Source organism: Myotis brandtii, unplaced genomic scaffold (genome assembly GCF_000412655.1).
Source record: "Myotis brandtii unplaced genomic scaffold, ASM41265v1 scaffold59, whole genome shotgun sequence".
Lineage (NCBI taxonomy): Eukaryota > Metazoa > Chordata > Mammalia > Chiroptera > Vespertilionidae > Myotis > Myotis brandtii.
In genome coordinates, this window is record NW_005370223.1 from 895,830 (window position 1) to 919,639 (window position 23,810).

General features: G+C 38.4%; 1 protein-coding gene across 2 annotated transcripts in view; it reads left to right on the plus strand.

Annotated features, from left to right (window-relative positions):
- ESRP1 (epithelial splicing regulatory protein 1) overlaps window positions 1–23,810 on the plus strand; it is a 50,479-nt gene that overhangs the window by 17,803 nt on the left and 8,866 nt on the right. For both annotated transcript variants that reach the window (XM_005879233.2, XM_005879234.2), the window contains exons 6-14: window positions 116–170; window positions 1,527–1,637; window positions 1,760–1,892; window positions 1,983–2,025; window positions 3,937–4,238; window positions 5,662–5,883; window positions 8,056–8,242; window positions 11,960–12,128; window positions 23,590–23,740. In XM_005879233.2, coding sequence (XP_005879295.1) covers window positions 116–170; window positions 1,527–1,637; window positions 1,760–1,892; window positions 1,983–2,025; window positions 3,937–4,238; window positions 5,662–5,883; window positions 8,056–8,242; window positions 11,960–12,128; window positions 23,590–23,740 — 1,373 coding nt within the window. The remainder of the gene's footprint in view (window positions 1–115; window positions 171–1,526; window positions 1,638–1,759; window positions 1,893–1,982; window positions 2,026–3,936; window positions 4,239–5,661; window positions 5,884–8,055; window positions 8,243–11,959; window positions 12,129–23,589; window positions 23,741–23,810) is intronic.

Genomic DNA, 23,810 nt, shown 5'->3' on the forward strand with positions numbered 1-23,810 from the left:
CACGTACACCTAGAGTTTGATCCCACCCTCTCTCCCTCACCTATACTTTTGAATTTCCTTCCATCGCCTATCTCTCTAATAGCTAAAACGATGACGTGTGTGTTCTCATTTTTAGATCACAGGTTTTCAGACCCAGAGAGAGTCAATTACAAATTTGAAAGTGGCACTTGGTAAGTGTTTGAGCCTTTTGGTTTGTTTCATTCACTTTGTGACATTTAACTTCCTTTATACTTTGACTATCCATTTTTCAAATAGCAGGTCATTCCTAGAAGAAGGTTTATCTTCAAGTGTGCTTGGGTGTCGGGATTAACATTTAATGAAATATTTGCATCCTTAGTCACTATGACCTTATGTACAGCAGCATATGTTTGTGTCTGTGATTATTGTAGCCTCTCTGAACTATCCATTCTCTCACTGAAAAACTCCCAAAGGGGAAAATCATAGGCTTTACAAGAGTTCACAAGGTCTTTCCTGAGATAATTTAAAGTATGTTCTATCAGCTTCTACTTTAAAGCAAAGGAAATAACTGGGGAGGAGTATGAGGTGGTGGTATCTCTGTTTGTGATCACAGGCAGACCTATTTAAGTTTGTAAATCACTGCAGTGAATTGTGTGAGATTGCCTGGTGCCTGACATGAACAGAACCTTCTGGCATCTTTGCCCACAGAGAGACTTGGAGGCCTATGTAGTTGTAGAGAAAGTGACTCACTAGGAAAATGTCCCAGGAGTACTGAAAATATGAATGTGGGAGGAATAGAACATCAAAAGGTGATCAAAATATATCATAGGTGGTTTGCAAATGACTCATTAAGGGGTGTGGGCACTCCCGGGCATTTCCATACACACTCTCTGTGATGGCTCCCCTGTTTGATAGAGGAGATATTTTAATGGCAGACTTGTGACACGTTCCTGACGTGGGTTAGCTGCCAGCTTTATGCACACCTTAACTTTTGCTATCAAAGTGGGTTTAAAACCCGCCGGTGTCCTGGCTAGTTCTGAGAATGAATTTAAGCCTGTCCTTCTTGGCTCCGTGCACACACATTCCTGTCGTGGGTTAACCGCCAGCTTTATGCACACCTTAAATTTTGCTATCAAAGTGTGTGTTTAAAACCCGCCGGTGTCCTGGCCAGTTCTGAGAATGAATTTAAGCCTGTCCTTCTTGGCTCTGAATTGACAAGCCGTCCGGATATTGGGAGAACTCTGCTTTCTCAGAATCGATCCTGGGCCCTTTCGAGTGTATGGCAGGCAAGCAGCAACTCAGCTGATGGATGGATTGCAGGCGGAGCTAGCTGTGTTGCATCTGCAATAGCTGTGTTGGATCTTTCTATAGTGAACCACCTAGACATAACTTTGAATTGTGCCCAGATAATCTTTGATTTTACACAGTAAATTAGGCAAGATTAAAAGTCTGTCCACACTCCAAAAGAATAACACTTCATGTGTGAATAGGCAAATTGTCTTACAGGGGGTAATAGGTCAGACGCCCCAGCATTAATCATGCAACCTGAAGTTTTGCTTGATCCACAGCAGCAAGATGGAACTTGTTGACGACAACACGGTAGTCAGAGCCCGGGGTTTGCCATGGCAGTCTTCGGATCAAGATATTGCAAGATTTTTCAAAGGACTCAATATTGCCAAGTTGGTTTTCTTTCATCTCTATTTTTTACTTAACAATCCCAAAGGGATCATGGGTTGCCCATCATTTTTCCCTGACTGTATTTTTTTTTTTCCTACTGCTCCCTGTTCTGATCTTTCTAAAGGGGAGGTGCAGCACTTTGTCTGAATGCCCAGGGTCGGAGGAATGGAGAGGCTCTGGTTAGATTTGTGAGTGAGGAGCACAGAGACCTCGCACTGCAGAGGCACAAACATCACATGGGGACCCGGTACATAGAGGTACGTCCTCACAACCTGAGACCCTGACATCTTGAGTGCAAACATTAGAAGGCTCAGAAACCATATCTTAATTTCCCTTTCTTTTCCTAGGTTTACAAAGCAACAGGTGAAGATTTTCTTAAAATTGCTGGTGGTGAGTGCCTTTTATAAAATGTGGCTATAATAAAAATCTGAAACTTTGACCTATATGCCAAGGTTAGATAAATAGTGTCTTGAATAGTTTTTAGTTCCCAATGAAACATAGAAATTAATTTTTTTTAATAGGAGGAAGAAAATGTCCAATAGTATCAGTAAGTGTAATGCATAACTCTTGCCCTAAGGCTTGAGTCAACCAACTATAGTTAAATAGCCATTAAAAGTAGGATTATACAAAGTGAACGGGTCATATAAAGTTCATGTTCAAAGGGAAAGAGTAGTTCTTAAAAGAAATAAGTAGTCTGAAAACTACTTTTAAACAGCCAAGTAGAATACCTGGAATTGTTGCATATCTGCTGCTAGTTTTTCTCTAAATTTCCTTAATTCATCAATGGCCACGACTATGGTAGCTTTCTGGCATCTGGTATTTTAGGATACGTGGCGTAAGTCTTTATCCAATTCTTGGGTGATTTGCAACTTTAAAACCTAAAAATAACAGATGCATAAAAAACGTTAACTAGGACTTGCCCAACAGATTTTTTTCTGTACGTATAACTACTCTGTAAGTTTCTATTGCTCTGTTCAGATTGCTTTATAACTCCCTTGCTCCTTTTAGTATATTGAATATCTTCCTATGTTACTCAGTTTTCTTAAATGTTCATTACTATTCAGTATTATATGTACCGTACATTTTTATTAAACATCCCTGATGGGCATCTAGAGCTTATGTCCAACTCTTCACTCTTAAGTATGTTACAGTGAATATTTTTGTATCTATGTATGTGCCACTCATTAGGATGAATGTCTAAAAGTAGGTTAGCTGAATCAAAGAATGTGGGTGGGTCTTTGAAGAGACCTTTGATACCTATTGCCAAAATATACTAGGGTAACTTTCACTTAAATACAGAGGACATTTGTATCCCTGCATTAGTAGCTCTGGCAAAAATTTTTGCAATTGTAGAACTTGTAGTAGCAGCTTCTGGTTTACACAATTTGCTGGCATAATTCTATTCTCGAACTTATTTCTTGAGATAAACCACGGCTTCCAAATTTAGAGCTTCAAGTTTAATAGTGTTTCCAAAGTAATGTTTGATATTGGTTGGCGATAGAGTGTATTTTGAATTGCTATGATTCTGAGGTCCTATGATAGATAACATTGTAAGTTGCAGGTGGCAAAGTTATTAATGTTCAAGTGAATACCTAGTATTTCCTGGTATGTGAGCAGTATAAGTAAGGGAAAATGTTGCTAGTGTAGAGCTTGAATGATGTGCATTTGAGTATTTGCTATATGGCCATACTGTACAAAATGCTTTATGCTAGGCAGAATCTTAATAAATGTTGAAACTAACTGCCAAGTATATTTATTATACTACTTGCTGTACTTGAGTATGTTTTAATCTTTCTTAATAAGAAGTAATCAGAAAATAATAACAAAAATCACTAAAGTACTTTATATATAATAACTTATAATTTATGAGATAGGTAGTTTTACCCTCATTTTACAGATGAGTAAACTAAATCACAGAGGTTAAATTTTTCTAAGTCCTGTGTACCCTAGTAAAATAGTAAAGCCAAGATTGAACCCAGGCATTCTAGCTCCAGGACCTGTGCCCTTAACCATCATGATGATTAATTGCTTCTCCATGAGAAGAATATGGTGGCTAGTCCATAATTGAATTGTCTGGTTATCCTCCTAATTGAGAAGTGTCTTATGAAAATGGTAGGGGGAAAGTTTTAAGACTGTGGGAAGAGAATTCTTTTTTCCTGGGTTGTTATTAAGAAACTCAGTTGGGAGTGTGGGTCTTCCTTACAAATTCAAGACATTGCCAAGAATTTTACCATTTCAAACTTGGTGAAGTTGATGTCTTAATCATTTCTCCCCCTGCTTCCTAATATTTGTGTTTCCTAGGTACATCCAACGAGGTAGCCCAATTTCTCTCCAAGGAAAATCAAGTCATTGTCCGCATGCGAGGGCTCCCGTTCACAGCCACGGCTGACGAAGTGGTGGCCTTCTTTGGACAGCATTGCCCCATCACTGGGGGGAAGGAAGGCATCCTCTTTGTTACCTACCCAGATGGCAGGCCAACAGGGGATGCTTTCGTCCTCTTTGCTTGCGAGGAGTATGCACAGAACGCACTGAGGAAGCATAAGGACTTGTTGGGTAAAAGATACATTGAACTCTTCAGGAGCACAGCAGCTGAAGTTCAGCAGGTTGGTTTTTAACAGCATGTTGGTGGTTTTGCATTATTTCTATTTATTTCTGGAACCAACCCTACACTATTCATTGTTAAAATAAAATCTTACTCTGTAACGAAATGATAGCCACGGTTAGCTTGTGTACACACATTCAAAAATACCAGGTGTTTTTATATAACTGGAGTACTGCTATAGATATTCTTCTGTATTCTGTTTCAAAAGTATTTATCTGGCCCAGTCGGTGTGGTTCAGTGGTTGAGCATCAACCCATGCACCAAGAGATCATCGGTTCGATTCCTGGGCAGGGCACATGCCCGGGTTGCAGGGTCATCCCGGGTAGGGGCTGGGCAGGAGGCAGCTGATCTTTTTGGGTTCCAGGGTCAGTCCCGGGTAGGGGCTGGGCAGGAGGCAGCTGATCTTTTGCTGTGTTTATTCTTTGATTTTTGTTTGTTTGTCACCTCTTACTCAAGAGAGCAACTGTGACGGGGGTGAGTGAGGAAATTAGGGCAAATTTTCAGGAGTCTCTTGATTGTTATATTTTCAGTTTATAGGATGATTAAGTTTGCAATGGTAAATTGTTCAGAAAACCCAGGGATGCCACACATGGCATTTGCACAGTATTATCAAATAGTGAGCATGTTCTAAACTAAGACAAAAATCTGCAAGAGCTTTGAATTTTGCATGGGACCAGTTTTTTTCTCCAAAATGAACTTGACCTGATTCATTCTCAAGATAGCTAAATTTCATGTATTTAAAAGTCAAGATCCTCTGTCTTCCCAGTGTCTAAAGTTCATGTGGAAGCTAAGTGGTTATTTTTATGGTCACTAAATTATTTTTTTTTCAGTTTTACATTGCCGTTCTGTCTTTTTGCTTTACATATTATTTGCTTTGTGAATGTGGCATTGTATTTTAATATAATCCAGAGTCATACTGTTTTACCTGTGGTTCCATTACTGGGTTATTCTCTTTATACTTCTTGGGTTTGGAGCAATGTGAAGCAATATTAAAGGGAATATTGTACTTAAATAAAATGAAACTAATAGATTCCTACAGTAGTCCATGATTAGCCATGCCAGATATTTATGAAAGTGATAGACTTTAAGGATAGTTGTCCCAAGGCAGATAATGACGTGTTTGTCGAGTAGACGAGTGCTTAATCGAAGCAGATTTGTGCTGTGTGTGGTATATACCTCAGCACACCTTTGCAAAAGTGGGTCTCACGCTTGCCCTGATGCAAAGCATGAAGCCCTTTCTCCGTGAGTGTGTCTCAAACTTTCATATGCTCTGCATTACCCGGGGGCCTTGTTAAAATGCAGGTTTATACTTAGTAGGTTTGGGGTGGAGCCGAGATGATGCATTTCTCACAGGCTCCTCCCCCAGTGATGCCAGTGCTGGTCTGAGGCAAGACTGAGTCCCTTCTGTTTTGCTTCGAGTCCAGGTGCTGAATCGATTCTCCTCCGCTCCTCCTCTCATTCCACTTCCGACCCCGCCCATTATTCCAGTGCTACCTCAGCAGTTTGTGCCCCCTACAAACGTTAGAGACTGTATACGCCTTCGAGGTCTTCCCTATGCAGCCACGATCGAGGACATCCTGGACTTTCTCGGGGAGTTTTCCACAGATATTCGAACTCATGGAGTTCACATGGTATTGAATCACCAGGTAAGAAAGTCACTTAGCTCGAAGAAAACTGATTTGCTTATTATTATCATCAAAGGGTCTCTCCCCATAAAAGAGTGCAAATGTTTGTCAGTGTTATAGTTAGCCTTGCAGGGAAGGTGTAACTATAAATGCGAGAGGTCTTTAGGACGAACTCCAGAAAGAATGCTGTCATCATTATGGTAAATACAAATTTGGGTTTGATTCTGTCATCACGTATACCCATCCAATTCTCAGTAGCATCACATAGTACATATCAGTCTAATACAACATTTTATTGTTGCAGCTACTGAGCTCCGCAACTCTGCTGTCATAGTGTGAAAGCAATCGTGGACAGTATGTGCCCATGAGCTTGTCTGTTCAAGAGTATTTTGTATCCATAGACTGTTTAGAAAACGTGTATGTGTGTTATATATCAAATTACATTCAGTAAAGTACAAACTCAATAAAGACTAGTATCTGTACCACCTAGAATAGGATGTGGTCATAATAGGCACGCAAATGTATTAATGAATTATTTCATAGAAACCTATCAAAATCTAACCAAATTCTATGGTATGCAAGTATACACTCTAAGCGTATTAAAAATCATTCCTGGCTTAGTGTCCCTTAATTTTTGGTTTAAATAAAATTAATCATCTTTGTTGCTGGACAATATGCCAGTATTTTGTGCTGTCATAAGCAGGACAGAATCCTCAAAACCTATAAACCCAGTAGTCCTAATTAAAAATTTTGCAACTCGTTACTAAAAGCAAAGTTGTATTAATCTTTGAAAATGAGATGTTTCTGATCAATGATGGGTTGAATATAGGTTTGTATTGGAAATACCAACGTTTTTCTAAACTGCTAGTGTTCCACTTTCTCTTTTCACATGGAGATTTGGTCATATTTGAAACCATAATCCTGCCTCACTGGGAAGTGCATGTCACTGGGTACAGGCAACCTGAACCCCTGCTTGGGTTTCCACACCAGCACATGCTAGGTCCCTTCTCAGTGTGCCTCACTGGTGAGAGTCCTTTTGAAGAAAATTCCCCACAATCCTCACCAGGGATTGGTTTGGTTTTTCTTTGAGTCACCATTTCTAATAACCTAGGGACTATTATTACTTTTTAACTAATAACAGTAGACAGATTGACCTATCATTGACCCACATGACCTATTGTGATTGCACTTGGGAGAAATGCTTCTTAGATGATGGACTAGCTGCCTCAAAGATGTTAGGTTTCCCTCTTGGACTGGGTTTCCCTGGTATCCCTGATTTCCCTGGTTTGGCAACTCGTATGGTAACTTGCATGGTAATCATTTGCGCTAAATAGTCCCTGAGAGACTTTTAAAGAAATCCATAACTATGAAAGAATTCCTATAAGCTGATTGTATCTTGTTCTCCCCCCCATAAAATGTCCATGCTAAATATAACTAAGGCATTCCAGTTCTGTGGAACACATCTATCAGCTTAGTTCTAAATAGGAGATTTTTAGCAAGCTATTTGTCACAGAGAAAATTACTATCAGCACCTGTTTGACTAAGATTTAAGATGGAGATTCATGGGCAGAGGCGAGAGAAGGGCTTCCAGGCAAGGCTGGTAGCACTGCTGTCCCCAACCTGAACTGTGCTTGGCCACTGCCCATTTCCTGTCTCCCTTCCTTGCCCCAGGCCACATTCCAACCCAGGCTGCAGGGAGAAGGGGAAGGGATGTTGCAGGTCAGTGATGGACAGAGCTGAGAGCCGAAAGAGAACACTCGTTCACCCAGTTTCTTACAGGAGGATACATAAGGCTCTAGTACGCGTTCTATTATCAGCTTTTCTCAATCAAACGTTATAATTGGATTTTTCAGAAGTGCAAGACCCAATACCAATACACAATCCTATACTTTGAAACCACAGTCACAAGGAGACCTCGTCAACCCTTTGTAAATCTGATAACTGATAGAAACCAAGAAGGGTCACTTTCTCCCATGAACCCTCAAAACTGTTTCTTCCGTGTTTTGCGGGCCATTCTGGTAATTGGGGGATGAAACGCCAGTCAGATTTCAGTACAGCACACTGTCACCCAGATTTTGTGCCTACAGTGTTTGTGCTGTGGGTGATTGTCATTTTGCATGTTTTGAAAGCAACCATTTCCTCATTGAAGGAGACGGTCTCCTTTTGTTGTTTATTCTTCCCCCACACGCTCAGGGCCGCCCATCAGGAGATGCCTTTATCCAGATGAAGTCTGCGGACAGAGCATATTTGGCTGCACAGAAGTGTCATAAAAAAACCATGAAGGACAGATATGTTGAAGTCTTTCAGTGTTCAGCTGAGGAGATGAACTTTGTGTTAATGGGGGGCACTTTAAATCGAAATGGCTTATCCCCGCCGCCATGTAAGTTACCATGTAAGTTTTTCTTGGGTCTTGGCGCTCTTCTACGCTATATGCTGGTAGGTGCTTAAGCTGCTTTCTGTGTTCCTGGTTCTTTCTGAGGCAGGCAAGGTGGTTACGTAGGCTTTCCCATCTGAAATCGGTAGTATCTGGGAATCATTGAAGACCTTGGTTGCGGACACCCCCATAATTAGAGATGCTACAAATACCTCCTTTCCAATTATATTCTCGCTTTTCCAGTGATAAGCCCTTGATTTCTGAAGCTTAGTGTGCTCAAGATAAGCACTGACTCTGGGAGGCAACCTGGCTATTGTAGATATTTTAATACGCATTTAAAGGTAAAATAAGTATGGCTGGATCTTTATTTTTTTTCTCCTGTAACCCAGGAAGCTTTCTGTAGAAGGGTCATTGGATGCCCATTTTGCATTTCTAAGTTACTGAGCATTAACTATTTTTGGATAGGATAACCTGGGGAGCATTTCTCTTGCTCTGCAGGATATCTGGAATGAGCAAGTTAGTAAAAAATATATATATATAAATGCGTAAATAAATTAGCCAAAGTTTCCATTGGATCGCAGGATCAGTGCTTAATTTCAAGACATGCTCTTGCGCATTGGCCCCTGGGTGCAAGCCCTCTGGAATCCCGTTTGAGAGGAATAAGCCCTTTAGTCTGAAGACCAAGTTCTGGTTAGTCACGAGTGTTAAAACTTGAATCTTTGGACAGTTTTCACTTTTGAATAAAACATACCTGTCAGGAGGCATGTTGGGTATGTTTGAAGCATGTAGCACTTGGAATACAGTCCAGAGATAACGGAGACAGCAAACTGGATGATGTGCTTGATTCCAATAAAATGGGGAGTGTTAGAGAACATTACTTTCTAATACAGAGAAATCTATATCAAGAAACCTATTTCAATAAGTGTTAATTCAGAGAATATTCAGTGGGGCTTAATCCTTTTTTTCCCCTTGGAATTCCTAAATGCTAATATTCCATTTACCTGCTGCTTGCTGTTGGTGAATATCTAAGAGTTGATCTAATGAGCATCAAGTTTTGAAAGTTTATGATTGGGTTTAAGTAGTTATATATATATACATATATATATATATATTTTAAATATGTTTTTATTGATTTCAGAGGGGAAGGGAGAGGGAGAGAGAGAGAGAAACATCAATGATGAAAGAGAATCATTGATTGGCTGCCTCCTGCACAACCCACACTGGAGACCAAGCCTGCAACCCAAGCATGTGCTCTTGACCAGAATCGAACCCGGGCCCCTTCAGTCCGCAGGCCAATGCTCTATCCACTGAGCCAAACCAGCTAGGGCTAAGTAGTTATCTTAAAGTAATCTTAGTCACATGTATTCTGTCCATAAGCCACTGATTATGTCAGTAACTTTTATGATTTCTCTTAGTGATAATCTATAGAGCATTATGAGATAAGGAAATTTCTCCTTCATGTGTAACCCAAATTCTGCTGTGATATCATTTTATTTCTCTCTTCCTGGTGCAAAACTGGTCATTACACTTTTTTCATAAGACTTTTCATTTCTTCCCTTTCTCCCTCACAAGCCCTAAAATAATAAACATGATAAATGTATTTTTCACATAAAAATATATTTACACATTTTTACTATTAATACTTTCCCAAAATTTTAACTAAAATTTGGCCATTTGCCATTTTAGTGAAAGAGTTCACTTATTTTTTAGTTTAAGTCAGAATTCCAGTTTGTGCTAATATTATGCCTGTTCTACTGGACTGTTCTTTTCCTTCCGACTCACTTTAGGTGATTGCCTATTTATACAACAACCAAAAAATTTACAGAAATTGCATTGTTTTTTATATAATCTCAAGGACTAATACAGTTAAAATAGTGATTAGTTATGACTCACTGAGGAGTTTGTTACTGAATTTGGGAAAGAAGTGCTGCTAAAGTATCATTGTTTTAAAGTTGTAAACTTTAATTTGTTTATAAAAATTTAACTTTTCAAAAAGTTGAGCATTTTAATTTCACCTCCATTTTTCTAGTCTATGAAAGTATACTCCTTATTCTCTTTTAGGAATATGAGAATAGCTGTCCTTTCATTTGAGGAATACCCAAATCTGAGTAGACTAATATGTTTAGTTATTAAAAATTACTACTTTTCTTTGTTTTAAGGCAGAAAAGACTTATACCTACTATATATATCTGTCTTCTTGGTTTAAGACACTGTCATTAATGAATTGCTTGATAGTTTTGAAAGCAGGAAATACACACAGGCTTTATAATTTTTTATGTGACTAGTGCCTTAACTTGTCCTGATTGCCCTTTTAAGGCCAGGAATCATAATTTTAAAATTCATCTACATGTAGCTCGATTTTCAGTGAGTATGAACGAGGTATCTAAAAGGTGAATCCGAGGTCAATATGTGTACCCGTATGCAGCTGACCGCCCTACTCCTCTCCATACACATGTAGAAACACACAAGACTTGCAGAAGACGGGAGAGATTTTCATGTGAAAAAGTTATCCCTTATGCCTCTGAAATTTGCAAAATAGAATAGGTCGTTCCAGGTGTTCAAATTACAGTTAGGAACCCTGCCCTAGCCGGTTTGGCTTAGTGGATAGAACATTGGCCCGAGGACTGAAGGGTCCCAGGTTCGATTCCAGTCAAGGGCATGTGTCTCAGTTGCAGGCTCGACCCCCGGCCCTGGTTAGGTGACCTGTACTGCGGTAGGTGACCAGTTGGCGTGTCTCAGTCTCTCCCCCTCCCTTCCACTTTCTTTACAAATCAATGGAAAAATATCCTCGTGAGGATTCACAAAAAAACAAAGTTAGGAACCCTAAATTCAGGCAACCTCTCAGTTACCTCATTGTTGGGTACAGATGGCCTGGATAGTGTTCATCTCACTTAGTGAGTTGGGGAACCAGAAAACAAAGGAATTTCATTCTTTCTATTTTCTATATAATCTGAGTATACAATTTACCGCTGAGTCTCAGGAAGACTTACACTTCTATTTCTCAGGGCTAATTCCCAGGTTGGATTTTTTAAAACATGTTTTTATTGATTTGAGAGAAGAGAGAGGGATAGACAGATAGAAACATTGATGAGAGAGAAACATCAATCGATTGGCTGCCTCCTGCACGCCCCCTACCAGGGATTGAGGCCACAAACCAGGCATGTGCCCTGACCAGGAATCTATCTGTGTCTTCTTTGTTCATAGGGTGACTGATGCTCAACCCCAGAGCCACATTGCCTGTGCCCAGGTTGTTGTTTTTTGTTTTTGTTTTTTTACAAGTTTGAAGGTGTAGATTAGCTTCAAATCCCATCATCTGGGTTACCTTTAGGTGGAAATAATGCAAAGTTAATCCAGCTTTTAGTTGGAAATTATACTAAATGTCAGCCCTATGTTTCTTTCCTCAAAGTTTTTGTGGTAACTGGCACTCAATAGTAGGGAGGGAAAATCACATGCAAGAAATGGTTGAGCTGATGTTTGACGATACTGGTTTTTCCCAACTTTTAGACCAAGAACGGTTCTGTAGGTTGATGGAGTATGAGAATTGAGATTACTTCTAAGTTTTGTCTGTATAACCAAAGGAAGTTGCATGGGGTAGTATAAAGATTTGCTCTCTTACTTTAAAGGAATATATATATGCGCAATAGTAACCTTATGGCTTGAGTGCTAAGCACACATGCGTCAGCTGTTACAAATGTCTCAAAGTGTCTCTCTCTGCTTATGTAGGCCTGTCTCCTCCTTCCTACACATTTCCAGCTCCTGCAGCTGTGATTCCTACGGAAGCTGCCATTTATCAGCCCTCTCTGCTTTTGAATCCACGAGCACTGCAGCCCTCCACAGCATACTACCCAGCGGGCACTCAGCTCTTCATGAACTACACAGCTTACTATCCCAGGTAAGGCTCTGATGGAAGTGGAAATGAGGGACAGAAACAAATGACTCCTTTGATGGCCAGTGCCTGAGTTCACAAAAGACTATTGTCTGCCACGTTGAAGGTTACCATGGTAGGCAATAGCTTCTGGTCATCTCTAAGCAAGAAGGTCGTTTCAAGACAAAGCAAAATAAGTTGTGTGTGTTTTTTTAAACCATATATTAACAACATCTTTTAGGCTATTTTTGTATACAACTTCGCTTTTTTCCTTTCTCCTCTCTTAGGGCCCTAAGTGAGGGGCACTGTGATCATTGCAATAGGGTGGCAATATCTTGTGAATGAATTAAAAAAAAGCAAACACCAAGAAAATCCTTAAACACAACAATTATATTTTTAAATAGCATTAATTCCTGTTACCCCACAATAAATAAAAACAGTTCTTTTAAACTGTACACAACTTGTATTCTTTCACCCCTAAGTCTTTACCAACAAGTCCAAAATGAGATTTATTTAGAACTTTCTTAGAATCAAATTTTTTATTTTTTTTTCTGGATTCTAGGGAAAATTTTTTTAAAAATTATAGTTGATATACAATATTATTCATTTCTTATGTACAACATAGTTATTAGACATTTATACAACTTACAAAGTGATCATCCCGATATGTCTAGTACCCACCTGATAAATACGTAATTAGTACAATTTTATTGACTATATTATAACTGCCAACATGTACTTCCTAATTCCTTCATATTTTTCACCCCCCCTTCAAACTTCCTCCCATCTGGTAACCATCAATTTGTTCTCTGTATCTGTGAGTTAGTTTTTGTTTTGTTTGATCATTTATTTTGTTTTTTAGATTCCACATATAAATGAAATCATGCCATATTTGTCTTATGCTAAGTGAAATAAGTTAGACAAAGACAAATATGGCATAATTTCAACCATCCATGCTATTATAAGTGGCAAGGTATTTCCTTTTTATGGTCAAGTACTATTTTATTGTATATATGAACCACAACTTTTTTATCCAGTTGTCTGTTGATGGGCATTTGGGTTACTTCCATATCTTGGCTCTTGTAAATAATGCTGGAGTGAACCTAGGGGTGCATATATCTTTTTGAATTAGTGTTTTCCTTTTCTTTGGATAAATATCCAGAAGTGGAATTGCTTGGGTATATGGTAGCTCTATTTTTAATATTTTGAAGAACCTCCATACTGTTTTCCATAGTGATACCACCAACTTGTAATCCCACCAAGAATTCATGAGGGTTCCTTTTCCTCCAAATTCTCATCAACACTTGTTGTTTGTTGGTTTATTGATAATAACCATTCTCATAGATGTGAGGTGATGACCAATTGTGGTTTTAATTTGTATTTACCTGCTGGTTAGTGATGGTGAGCATCTTTTCATATATCTATTCGCCATCGGTATGTCCTCTTTGGAGAAATGTTTGTTCAGGTCATCTGTCCATTTTTTAAAATATATTTTTTTTATTGATTTTATAGAGGAAGGGAGAGGGAGAGATAGAGAAACATCAATGATGAGGGAGAGTCATCCCCCCTCCCCCCCCCAACACACACACTCGGGATTGAGCCCAGAACCTGGGCATGTACCCTGATTGGGAATCGAATCATAACCTCCAGGTTCATAGGTAGATGATCAACCACCGAGTCACACCAGCAAGGCTGTCCCATTTTTTAATTGGATTGTTTGTTTTTGATGTTGAGTTATATGAGTTCTTTATAATGTTTTTTAAATAGAAATTTTGGATAGTAACCCTTTATTAAATGTATCATTGGTGAATATCTTCATTCAGTAGATTATCTTTTTGTTTTGTTGCTGGTTTCCTTCCTTGTGCAAAAGCTCTTTATTTTGATGTATTCCCAGTTTTTTCTTCTGTTCCCTTTCCCTGGGAGACATATCCCAAAAAATATTGCTATGAGGGGTGAGGGATGTTATAGATTTTCCTGCATATGTTTTCTTCTAAGAGTGTTATGGTTTCAGGTATTATATTTAAATCTTTAATCCATTTTGAGTTTATTCTTGCATATGACGTAAGAAAGTGTTTCAGTTCCTTTTTTTGTTTGTATCTGTCTAGTTTTCCCAACATCATTTATTGAAGAGACTGCTTTTATCATGTCATTCAATACTCGTTTTATATATTTAGGTCCTTTTACTACTCCTTTGATGTGAATGTTGGCACACTTGATGTTTTCCCCAAAGTCCCTTAAATTATTCTCATTATGTAAATTATTCCTTTTTCTCTTTTGATATTCCAATTGGGTGTTTTCCACTACCTTATATTATAGATCACTGGTACTATTGTTGTTTTATTTTAATTATTATTGATTTGAGAGAGAGAGATAAACATTGATTTGTTGTATGCATTCTTATATGTGCCCTGACTAGGGATCAAAAAAGCAACCTTGGGGTATTGGGATGATCCATTATGTTTAATTCTTTTATAGAGTTTTTAGGGTCCCTGCCAGGTCTAATTGCCCATGATTCTCACTTGAATACATAAGGACCTCTCATTCTTAATTTTCTTTTTATAAAATTTATTAAAAATCTTTGTTAATCCAATAACCAGTTCAATTTATTAAAATAAAAATTTACTTTAACAAGCAATACTGCTCAAAATTTAAAAACTTTTATCAGGTCTTTTTTTCTTCCCCAGATATTTAGTCTAAATGTTTTGAGTACATCCACCAATATGTGACTTTTTAAGAAAGTGTCCTGGAACTAACACATCTGATTCCTACAGTTGCTATATTGCATTGTATTTTTCTTTCCTCTCCATCTCTAATATTTTAGTAGGAAGGAAGAACTTTGGAATCTAGTAGCAGTGAAGCTTGTAGCCACATTATTGAAACTATTCTTTACTCTACTGGGGAAAAAAAGAATCAGGAGATAGCCATGATAATTGTAAGCTGGCCAGCTTTTAAAGGGTTGAAAAGACGCAGAAGCGTGTGTAATTAAGTTTTCATCATTGAGTACTGTGTCGGGCACCTCTCCCAACTCCAATCTGTCACCTTCTGTGGACTCTGTGACAATCACTTGCTGGCAGTGGTTATAACAGAGGTCTTTGTTTACCTTTCTTACATCATTAGAATGTTAGGAGTGGAATGCATTGTTTCACTGCATACCTTGTGCAGTTTCTCATGCCTGCAATACATTTATTTGCAGAATATGCAGTTCCCCCATTGACTTGCTCTCTGGGCGCTATTAAAAGAAGGAATCTCTTAGAAATAATTTTCCACCACAGTGAGATGGAAAACTCTTGAATTGAAACCCCAAAAGCAGGAGGAACTGACATGTATGGCTTAATAGCTCCTGTAATTTTGGGCCCCTGACTATATGTTAATTTTTTTTTTTCCCTTTACTAGTTTTAAAGTTTGTGATATCCTCATTGTTAACTCTTAAAAGTATAAAGTATAGTAAGGAAAAGGATATTCCCATTTACACACTTCAAAGTCTAGATGAATCACTGTTATTAATTTGGTAACATACACATTTGTATGAGCTTCTAAATAATGTGGCATACTTAAACCTGTGCTGCCTATTTGTTCTGTTATATAGAAACTTTCCAATATGTCATGGAGTTCTTCCTATTTATCTCATTCTTCTAACTTCCACATGATGTTAATGTAATTGTAATTTAACAATTTATTTGTAGACATCTAATTTTATTTTCTCTAGTAAATAAAAGTTTCTGTTGATCTTTATGTACTTATATTTCTGTAGGACAATTTAATGATAACTTATAAAATAAAAATAATTTGTAGGAATAATAACCTATAGAAATAAAATAAGCAAATTCCCAAAACAAGATATTTTACAGTTTTGGTAGAACATCATTAATTTCTAACCTCACATGATTATTAAGGCATTTGAGGCTAATGGAAAACTTTGTTGTGTACATGTCTTTGATAAGTAGGCAAGTTTGAGATCTCACACTCTAAGCTAAAAAAGTTATTAAATCAGAAGATTTGGAGTTTGTCTCTGAAAGTAACATTTTTTGTAATTCCCTCCATTTTAAAAAATGATATATGTCAGTTTGATTTCAGATTAATGCAATGTATTCATTGCTTTAAAACATCACGATTCTAATGTATTTTGTGGATTTCTAAAAGCATGTCCCTCAAAAAAAGTTAAGCATTTTTAACTTTTAATTTTACTGAGCAAACTTATTTAGTACCTCTTGAGTGTGACGTTGGGACTAGTAAGATTAATAATACATGGACCCATTGGTTCCACAAATGCAAACCGGAATTCAGTGTACAATATAATGACACTAGAATGTTGTAATAGTGCAATAAAAGCAATAGTGTAATAATGAAGAAGCGCCAGATAATTTTTGTTGCTGGAAATGATTATCTCAGTTTTTTTTCAGTTTGGATGATATTTCTAAATGATTTAAACAAGAACTGCTGTGGGCAATTTTTTCTCTACTATCAGTGAGAATTCATTCTAGCTTTCATGGAAGAAGTAGTCATTTGCTAGTCCAAAGACCTAATACATATAATGAGCAGTTCAGGGAATTAAAATGCAAATATACTTACAATTATTTTTAGCATTACAGAAAATTATGAAGCACAGGGAATCTCAAGAAAAAAATAATTGCCCCAAAAACCTAATAAGATTGGTTTCAATTTATAGATTTGTTTTTCTAAGGATTTTTCTTAAAATTGGGATCATGTTATTTTCAAGAATAAGTTTAAAAATCTGTAAATATGCAAATAAACGTAAGTTGCGAATGCCTATTACCCAGTTGTATCAATATTTTGCCAATTTTGTTTCATCTATTAACACTGTTTGCCTTACTACCAGAACACTACAAAAGCTAGGGATTGCTTCTTTCTATTGCTATTTATGATGTGTCAAATATATTTTTAAATATAATGCTTTAAGAGTGAGTTAAGTGCCGAAGCCGGTTTGGCTCAGTGGATAGAGCGTCGGCCTGCGGACTGAAAGGTCCCAGGTTCGATTCCGGTGAAGGGCATGTACCTGGGTTGCGGGCACATCCCCAGTGGGAGATGTGCAGGAGGCAGCTGATCGATGTTTCTCTCTCATCGATGTTTCTAACTCTCTATCACTCTAGTTAAAAGAAATAGAACTTGACTAAAATACATGCGCCAACCTTGATAAAGAAAATAACCCTGCCATGGCTGGTGTGGCACAGTTGTAGTGACCTCCTGTATGCTGAAAGGTCGCAGGTTCAATTCCCTGGTTGGGGCATGTGTGGGAGGCAAACAATCCATATTGATGTCTCTCTCTCTCCCCTTCTCTCCCTCCCCCACCCCCCCAAAAAAACCAACAAATAAAAAATAAAATAAATAAAAAACATTAAAAATAAAATAACCCTATTTTGCATCTACTGACCTATTTAAGCATTTCCTTGGTATATCTTTAAGGGACTACACCAGGGGTGGGCAAACTTTTTGACTCGAGGGCCACAATGGGTTCTTAAACTGGACCGGAGGGCCGGAACAAAAGCATGGATGGAGTGTTTGTGTGAACTAATATAAATTCAAAGTAAACATCATTACATAAAAGGGTACGGTCTTTTTTTTTTTTAGTTTTATTCATTTCAAACGGGCCGGATCCGGCCCGCGGGCCGTAGTTTGCCCACGGCTGGACTACACTAAAGTAGGCCCAATGGAAGAACTGACATTTGTATATGAATTTTACTTAATAATATAGGCTGATTTGTGATTTTCTTTATGAGTTAAGTAGTTTCTTACACTACCTCTTTTTAAAAATTTTTTCACTGAAAGCAAAATGTTGTATTAGCAAACGTTTTCCACTTACATACAAAATAATCAATAAGGTATCTCTGGAAACATAGACAATAAATAACCAAGAAGCTATAACAGGTTGCTTCTACAGAGTGGTTCAGATTTGTTGGGGGAAAGGGTATGATGGAGTCATATTTGTACCTTCCCTATTGTACAGTATTCCTATTCAAAAAGACAAAACTGCCCTAGCCAGCTTGGCTCAGTGGATAAAGCATCACCTGCGGACTGAAGGGTCCTGGGTTGCAGGCTTAATCCCCATTTGGGGGTGTGCAGGAGGCAGCCGATCAATGATTCTCGCTCATCATTGATGTTTCTCTCTCTCCTTCTCCCTTTCTCTCTGAAATCAATAAAAAAATATATATTTTTTAAAAAAAGACAAAACTTTATTTTTTAAATGACCAAACATTTTTTTCAAAAGTAACTTGTGAATGGACATTGTCTTCTGCTGCTTTGCCAAGAATCACAAATTCCCATGTATCACAGTGTGTTTTGCTTGTTTCTTCGTTCTGTTATTTAGCATTATATTACTTTTTAAAATGCATTTTTTTAAACATGTAAGAGGATCAGTTGTGTTATGATTTTGTGCTTTCAGTCAAACAACAAGATTACTTTCAAAATAATATCGAGTGTAGGATCCAGTTTTCAAATTAAACATGGGGCTTGCCCCAGCCTGGTGGCTCAGTTGGTTGGAGTATTGTCCCTGACAAAAAGGGTTTCTGATTCGATCTCCTGTCAGGAGAGCACAGGGTCCATGATTCTCTTTCTCTCTCTCTTTTTCTCCCCCTTCCTCTCTCTAAAGTGAGTAAAAACATATCCTCGGCTGAGGAATTTTTTTTTTTTTAATGGGGCTTTCTGGAGGCTCTCCTTGCTTTGAGTAACCATGTACTTGAAACATGATAACTGTAGTGGCGGGTTATATTTTATACCCTTTAACATACCCTTTGGATTAAATTTAAGTTTAGTTACCAAACTATTTTGACAGAACATAAATTAGCTGAAATAGATTCTTGGAAGATGTCTTAAAGCATTCCGAAGTGTTTTCATATCCGTTGGTTACTTAACTTTTCTTTGAAAGGTAGATACACATGCATAAAGAGGTGTATACAGTCATGGCGCCCCATAAGGATGTTTCAGTGAGAAGTGTCAGTGATGGATTGCATATAGAAAGGTGGATCCACAAGTTATAAGAGCGCTGAAAATTTCCTAACACCTGATAGCCATCATAACCTCATTGCAAATTCTTGTCATTGTGTCACAATTGTCTACAGCAGGGGTGGGGAACATCCAGCCCACGGACCATATAAGGTGCATGAAATCACTTGGTCTGGCCCTGCCAAGGCATTAGGAGTAATTAAATGTTTGACCAAATATAGCAGGCCAATTTTTCAGTTGGTCATGTTGTATGGCCCTCAGATGATGTTATACATGTCCAAATGGCCCTTGGCAGAAAAAAGGTTCCCCACCCCTGGTAGTATTCAGTAAAATAGCCACCTACACAGGTTGGTAGCATAGGAGCTGTATGGGAACAGAATGTTACCCCCAAATATGTCTTTGGCATTAGGATTATTTTAGCCTGATTAAGAAACGGCACACAAGCTTTGCGCAGTGGCGGTATGGTAGCCAATGAGGTTTATCCGAGGCGCGATTATTGCTAATTGTTTAAAAAAGGAAAAGAAACAGCACACAGGAAGATGCTCTGAAAAGCAAGTTGAAGTTACTCTTTGTAAAAGATATTTACCTTCGTTAGGAAAATCTATTAGTAAGAATATCCCCTTCCTGTGAAGAAGAGAATGATTTTTATCACTAGAAACTCTTAGTGCTGAAAACAACAATCTTAAATCTGCACAACAACCTTAACCTTGTTTACTTTCCTTTTCCTGGTAACCTCTGCCCCTCCCCCCGCAACTCCCCACCCCCCCTTGTGGTAGTTAAGATGGTGGCTTCAGCCATTCTGGGGAGTTACTCAGATCTCCTAAATCTCCCCCTTGCTTACAGAAAGTATACATGTCATTAAACTTTTGTTTTTCTCCTGCTAATCTGTCTTTTTTTATTTTTTAATATATTTTTATTGATTTCAGAGAGGGAGGGGAGAGAGGGAAACATCAATGATGAGACAGAATCATTGATCATTTGCCTCCTGCACGCCCCCTACTGGGGGATGAGCCCGCAACCCAGGCACATAACCTGTCCTGGAATCGAACTGTGACCTAGTTCATAGGACAATGCTCAACCACTGAGCCACACCAGCTAGGCTAATCTGTCTTTTAATACAGCCAAGAACCTAGGAGAGAAGAAAATTATTTTTCCTCCTCTAAAAAATAGTAAGCTATACCATTTAGGTCTGTATAAGTGCACTCACTCAATGATGTTCAATCAATGATGAAATTACCTAAGGATGCATTACTCAGAGTTAAGCAGAACATGACCGAATATAGCCTTTCAAACGAGCTAACAAATCCAGGATCCATGAGCAGTCAGGGAATTAGATTTCCAAAGAGTACTGAAAAGTTAACCTTGCTGAAATGGTTGATTTCAGATGAAAACTTAAAGTTAGTTCAAAAATTTCCTATATAACATCCAGCCGGTGTGGGTCAGTGGTTGAGCGTCTTATTTATGAATCAGGAGATCAGGATTTGATACCAGTAAGGGCACATGCCTGGGTTGCGGGCTTGATCCCCAGTGGGGGACTTGCAGGAGGCAGCCAATCAGTGATTCGCTCTCATTATTGATGTTTCTACCTCTCTCCTCCCTTCCTATCTGAAATTTAAAAATTATAATGAAAAATTTTTAATTTCCTACATGAAAACAGTCACTTTCCAAATAAAAGGTCTTTATAACACTCGGGGATTTAATGAATGTTAGTCCAAAAGGATCTGTGTAGTAATTTTGTCAGGCAGTGGGAACCAGTTGTCTTTCTGCAGGACTTCTCATGTTTCCTATGCTAATGTGTTGTGCACATCCATTGGGGAGAATTCAGTTCTCTAATCTTTTCACTTAACCTATTTCTTTACCTGATAGATAATGCTGTGGTCCTCTCTCCTTTAGAGAAATATGGCAAGTCCTCAAATGATAAATACTGTCATACTATGACTTTATATTTTAGAATGCCACCGATAACATTAATCAGTGTCACCGATGTTTAGTAATGTGTAATATTAAATAAATGAGTAAAGGGTATGTAACACTTGTTTTCGCCAGAGTGTATATTATGGGTGTCATGGGGTAGGCATCCTGGCCCCCAGTATTTTCATAAATGCACACACACACACACACACCTGTTCTACACAGAATTTTGAATGACTATTAGGATACACTGAACATTATGAAATTAAATGATATAAGTTAGTATTTGGGAAAATGTGGGATAGGAAGCAGTGTTTGAATAGTCTCACAACAGAATCTCAAGCAACTAAATTAGAATTAGAAACCTCAAAACTTCAAAGGAAAGGAGGTCAGACTCTGAGGGAAACAGTTTTTCTCTACATTGGGTTTAAAAATTTTTTTACCTAAATATGTAGAAAGGACATGGAGTACTGCAGTGGAGGAAATCGGGATCAACTTTATGATACGTGCATTTGTGTGCTAAATTCAGCTATTTCTTAACACATGTGACTTGTGAAGGAGCCTCAGCCATGGTCATAAGTACTGTCTGTGCAGCAACAATGCTCCATGGTCTCTAGCGTAAACCTTTGGTAAAGCCCCTCTCCTGATGTTTTTCTTTTTGATTCATTTCCTCTCACCCCCACCTCAGTTCTTTGTTCGGGCAGCTCCGAAAGGTTTCTGACCCAGCTCAAGTGCAGTCCCTTGTTCATTTACATGATGTGGTACGATCTTCCAGCACTCTAGACCTTTGAATTCATTGCTGTATTGACTTGTGGAAGTGACATTATTAACACTATGTGCACAAGAAACACTGATAAATATTGACACTTGAGAATCTGAAACCTAACTAAAAATACAATGGATGTGAGTAAGGACCAAAAACAGTGACTGACAATTGAGCATAAAGATTAGGATGAGTTTCTGATATAGTCTGGCTTTGATGGACAGCTCTTATCTGTTTTTTCTTTTTTAATTTTATTGATTACAGAGAAAGGAAGAGAGAGGGGGAGAGAGACAGAAAAACAGTGATGAGAGAGAATCATTTTTCAGTTGCCTCCTGCACGCCACCCACTGGGGATCGAGCTTGCCACCCAGGCATGTGCCCTGACTGGGAATCGAACCGTGACCTCCTGGTTCATAGGTGGACGCTCAACCACTGAGCCACGCTGGCCAAAAAACAACAACACATATTCTTTTTTTCAATGTTTGGTAAAATTCACCTGTGAAGCAATCTCTCCCAGGTGACTCTAATATGCAAACAAGTTGAGGATCATCGCTTTAGAAACTGAAGTGGTTAAAGGCAGCTTGATGTCAAGTAATGCTTTCAGGCTCTCCCATATTTTCAAAATAGTGAAATAGAATGATGGTTATGGAAATAGCAAAAGTGAAATAACAAATTATTGCATTCTATGGTTTATGGAATAACTTGGTATGTTTAATCATTGAATCTGCTGAACAGTTCTGGGAAACTTGAGAGGTGCTATCATCCCCATCTACCAAATGATGTAATTGAAGTTAAAAGAAATTAAGTGACTTGCTCAGGGCTACTGTGCCAATAAAAAAATGGAGTCTGGAACTGGATGCACACCTGGCATCATTCCTACTAACCATCAGGATTATGTCGGCTACAGAATCTTAAAGATTTGTAGTCCCTTTCATTTTTGTGTTTGCTCGTTTTTGAAATGGGATAATCACCTACTTAGAAAGATTTATGAAGGTTAATAATCTAAAACTGTGGGTCTTTATTGCTCTTTAAGCTAATAACCTATTTTAAAATTTTCCCAATATTTTCAGTTACGGGTTTCTGGCCACTAATTGTGGTGGAAAACCTATTGGGTGGTGAATAGGATGAAACTTATTTTATAATATGGTAATTACTTAAGCTGCCATGTAAAGAAGAATTAGGTATTCACTTGGTGTGTGCTCCTTGGGGGTGATTGCTGTAGGTGTACCAAGAGGGACTCATGCATCAGCTTTCCCGTTGTGTTAATAATGGTGGTTGATTTTAATTTGCTGTGAATCTTTTCCAATTTACCCGCCACCTCCTCCTCTTGCTTTTTAGTCGAGTTGGAAGGGATAACAATATTTTTGTATTATTGTGCTCCACTTACTATGCTGTACCTTTGCTTGTGGGCATGGGTAAAACAGTCTGTTCCTTGGGGAAATCCCTTCAAATGCTTTCTTTCGGTGTCGGTGGCGATGGCTCCTATTAGTCCTTCGTATTCATGCCTTAGTATTCCTGATGGCGAGCCAGTTAATCATCAATGAGCTGGGCTGTGCAAGTGGTGCTTTGTGGTTGAGTGCCCTGAAAGGCTTAATTCTCTCCTTCCTGTCCCTCTAAGAATCTCAGCGAGAACTGAATCTTTGAGGAAGCCCTGCACTTAACTCTGCATTAACCCTTCTCCCTTTTAACTTTAGGCTTTTCTGGAAATGTGGTGTTCTTACGTGGCTTGGGAGTGATACCTCGGATGATTCTGAGATCACCCTGAGAGAGTCTGTTACCTTAAGTAACTAATGTTTTTAGAGTAAACATTCGACGTTGTCTATTCCTATTGGTTCACTGTACTTTCTCTTCCTTTAGCCCCCCAGGTTCGCCCAATAATCTTGGCTACTTCCCTACAGCTGCTAATCTTAGCGGTGTCCCACCACAGCCTGGCACGGTGGTCAGAATGCAGGGCCTGGCCTACAATACTGGAGTTAAGGAAATTCTTAACTTCTTCCAAGGTTACCAGGTCAGTAGCTTGAAGAAGAAAACTATTCAGTGCCCTTAATACTTAAGTTGATTTGCCTAAAGAATGCAGC